General features: G+C 43.0%; 1 protein-coding gene across 1 annotated transcript; it reads right to left on the bottom strand.

Annotated features, from left to right (window-relative positions):
• Positions 289-2,280, bottom strand: LOC107640836. The gene has a single exon (XM_016344338.1). It carries the CDS (start codon positions 2,278-2,280, stop codon positions 289-291), a length of 1,992 nt encoding a protein of 663 aa, XP_016199824.1.

Genomic DNA, 3,422 nt, shown 5'->3' on the forward strand with positions numbered 1-3,422 from the left:
TGGCGAAGCCAGGTCGTGGCCTCTTGTTATTGTTATAGCCATTTGTTATGGCTTTAATTTAGATGGCTCCCGGGGTGATCAGTCTCGGAGTGCCGTATCGAGGTTCCGTTTAACGCATCGTGGAACTTGTTGTTGTGTGATGTGTAGGTAGAAAAAGAAAAGACAATAGAAGCAAAATTGGTAGAAATGACAAGTAAACATTAACCGGTAATTAAACGAGTTTATTACCATGGTGAATACAAAGGTAAATGGTCAAGTTTGCTAGATCGCCTGGGCGGCATGCTTGAGCTAGGGGTAAAACCTTCTCAGGTTACCCGCATTCCAGGTTCTCGGGACCTCTCTTTCATCGAGCTTCTCCAATTTGTAGGCGCCTTTGCCAATCACTTCTTTGACCCTGTAGGGGCCTTCCCAGTTTGCCGCCAGTTTGCCTTCTCCCTGGGTCGGTAGGCTAATGTCATTGCGCCGTAGGACGAGGTCGTTTTGCTCGAAATCCCTCTTGAGCACTTTGGTGTTGTAGCATAGGGCCATTCTTTGCTTTAGTGCTACTTCTGACAGGTGGGCCTTCTCCCTGGTTTCATCTACTAGGTCCTTCTCTACAACTTCTTCCACCCCTTTGAGAAGTAACCGTGGGCTCGACTCACCGATCTCTACGGGTATCATTGCGTCCACCCCGTATGTCAGGCGGAAGGGGGTTTCTCCCGTGGCGGACTGCTCGGTTGTACAGTAGGACCAGAGGACTGAGGCGAGCTCATCAGCCCACGCTTCCTTCTTGTTGTCTAGCCGCTTCTTGAGGCCCAGCAAGATGACCTTATTTGCGGACTCGACTTGTCCGTTTGTCTGGGGGTGCTCTACCGAGGAGAATTTCTGTTTGATGCCCAAGCCGGCGAGGAACTCTACAAAATTCTTATCGGTGAATTGCGTCCCGTTGTCTGAGATGATGACCTCCGGGATGCCGAACCAAGTTATCACCTGCCTCCACATGAACTTTTTGCAATTAGACGAGGAGATGGTGGCCAATAGCTCAGCCTCTATCCATTTGGTGTAATAGTCGACGGTGACTATGAGATATTTGACTTGCCCTGGGCCAACCGGGAAGGGTCCCAAGAGGTCGATTCCCCACTGTGCGAAGGGTCGGGAGGACGTCATCAGGCTCAGTTCGGTGGCCGGTGCTCTGTGGAAGTTAGCGTTCTCTTGGCACTTGACGCATTTTTTCACGAACTCCTTGGAGTCTTCTATCATTGACGGCCAGTAATATCCAGCTCGGATGAGCTTCCTTGCTAGGACTTTGCCCCCGATGTAGTGACCACAGCACCCCTCGTGGACTTCTCTGAGCACGTAGTCCGTCTGGTCGGGGTGTAGGCACTTCAGCAAAGGTTGGCTAAGTCCCTTTTTGAACAGTTGGCCCTGTATGACCATGTATTTGGCAGCCTCCCTTCTTAACACTTTAGCTTCCTTCTCGCCTCCAGGGAGTTTGCCATTTTGCAAGAAATTGGTGATGGAGTCCATCCGGGAGAGGCTTATCTTGGTCAGGTGGAGGGCAATCGCTGGTTCTCTCGTGATGCCTTGAATGAGGGAGCGGTTGTCGGTTCCAGGTTTCGTGCTCGCTAGCTTGGATAGGAGGTCTGCCCGTGTGTTCCTCTCCCTCGGAACGTGTTGGACCATGACCTCCTCAAACTGTTTGCTCAGTTCTTTAACCCTCTCCAAGTACTTCTGTAATAGCAAATCTCTAGCTTGGTAGCTTCCATTCACTTGCGACGTGACGATCTGTGAGTCACTACATACTTCTAGCCTCGTAGCCCTAACTTCCCGGGCTAAGATCAAGCCGCCTAGGAGGGCTTCATACTCTGCTTGGTTGTTCGATACGGGAAACTCGAACTTGACCGATTGTTCGTAGATGACCCCGATTGGGCTTTCTAATATGATTCTGGTGCCCCCGAACGTCTGATTGGAGGCTCCATCTACATGGGGCTTCCACCGTGTGTCCGTGTCCTCGGTTGGGTCTCTGGTTACTTCCACTAGGAAGTTTGCCATTGCTTGCGCCTTAATTGCATGTCGAGGCTCGTACCTTAAATCGTATGGGGATAGCTCGATGGCCCAGGTCATCATCCTTCTCGCTAGGTCGGGTTTTTGGAGCACTTGAGACATTCCCTTGTCCGTTCTTACGACCACTTGGTGACCTTGGAAGTATTGTCGTAGCCTGCGGGAAGAGGTTAGGAGCACTAGTGCCAGTTTCTCCAACTTGTTGTACCTAAGTTCTGCTCCTTGCAGCGCTTTACTCATAATTTTAAATAATTATAATTAATAATTATTAATTTTATATTTTTAAAAAATAAAATTTAAATAATTATTAATTAATACAATTAATTAGCTAATATGGAGTGAAATTCAAAAATGCTTATTGATTTATTGTTAGTTAGACTCTTGTTAGTTACCTAACGACATTGTTATTAAAAATAGAAACAGAGAAACATCATTAAGCCTTGGGTTTGGTCAAGCCTTTTAGAGATATGTTTGTTGTTTTACAAAAGTACTTATACTTCATTTTGTACGATAAATAAAAAAATTAATTACTTGTATTTGTAGTTTTGAAAAGTTAAAAATATTTTAAAAGTATTTAATGTCGTCTATTATTGTCATTTAAAATTTTGTAAATTATTTTACTAAATATTATTATTATTTTTTGTACTTATTAAAAAATATTCTTAATTTGATTTACCAGATATAAATGTTACAGATTTTAAGAAATTATATTTTCAAAACAAACTTTGATAAGTTACTTGTAAAAAATAATATCATTACCAAACGAAATTATAAAAATATTAATGTATTTTTTTTTAATGTATTTCAGTCTTACTATTTCTCTTTTTATTTCTGTTTTAATATAATCAATCAATTTTTTGTCAGATCGAACACATTATTTTATTTCATCCATAAACACTAAGCACTCGTAACCTTATATCTGTGTTGGACACACAGCCAGCATGTTTCCATAGCTCTAGCTACCATTATAAGGTTAATGCAACTATGCAAGGGTCAGAGTCAGAACCTTGTTTTGATTCGAGAACAACTATTATCTATTAAGATGAGGAGAATCTCTCGTGATTGATTTCTTCGTGAAACGAGGCGCTAATTGAATTCTGTGTGTATCAAATCAGCGGTGGGCTATCCCAAATCCTTGACTTCAGCTTTATGTCTTGGAACAATAATGTTGAGTGGGAATAGAAAAGCCTCATCATGAGGGGTATGGCTGGCCTATAAAGAAGGCTTTTGGATTTTGGTTTAATTTGAGCATGTTTTACGAGTGGGAATTATTGATTATGTTATGTGTTTCATCCAAGGTGCTAGAATCGAACGGGTCAGCAAACCGATCGAGGCTCAATTATCCAATTGGATTGAATTGTGGTTGAGCTGATTTAGTTAAA

Source organism: Arachis ipaensis, chromosome B05 (assembly GCF_000816755.2).
Source record: "Arachis ipaensis cultivar K30076 chromosome B05, Araip1.1, whole genome shotgun sequence".
NCBI lineage: Eukaryota > Viridiplantae > Streptophyta > Magnoliopsida > Fabales > Fabaceae > Arachis > Arachis ipaensis.

What these genes read in the sequence shown, in the direction of transcription:
- LOC107640836 (XM_016344338.1), bottom strand. Translation starts at nt 2,280, where the DNA reads ATGAGTAAAGCGCTGCAAGGAGCAGAACTTAGGTACAACAAGTTGGAG.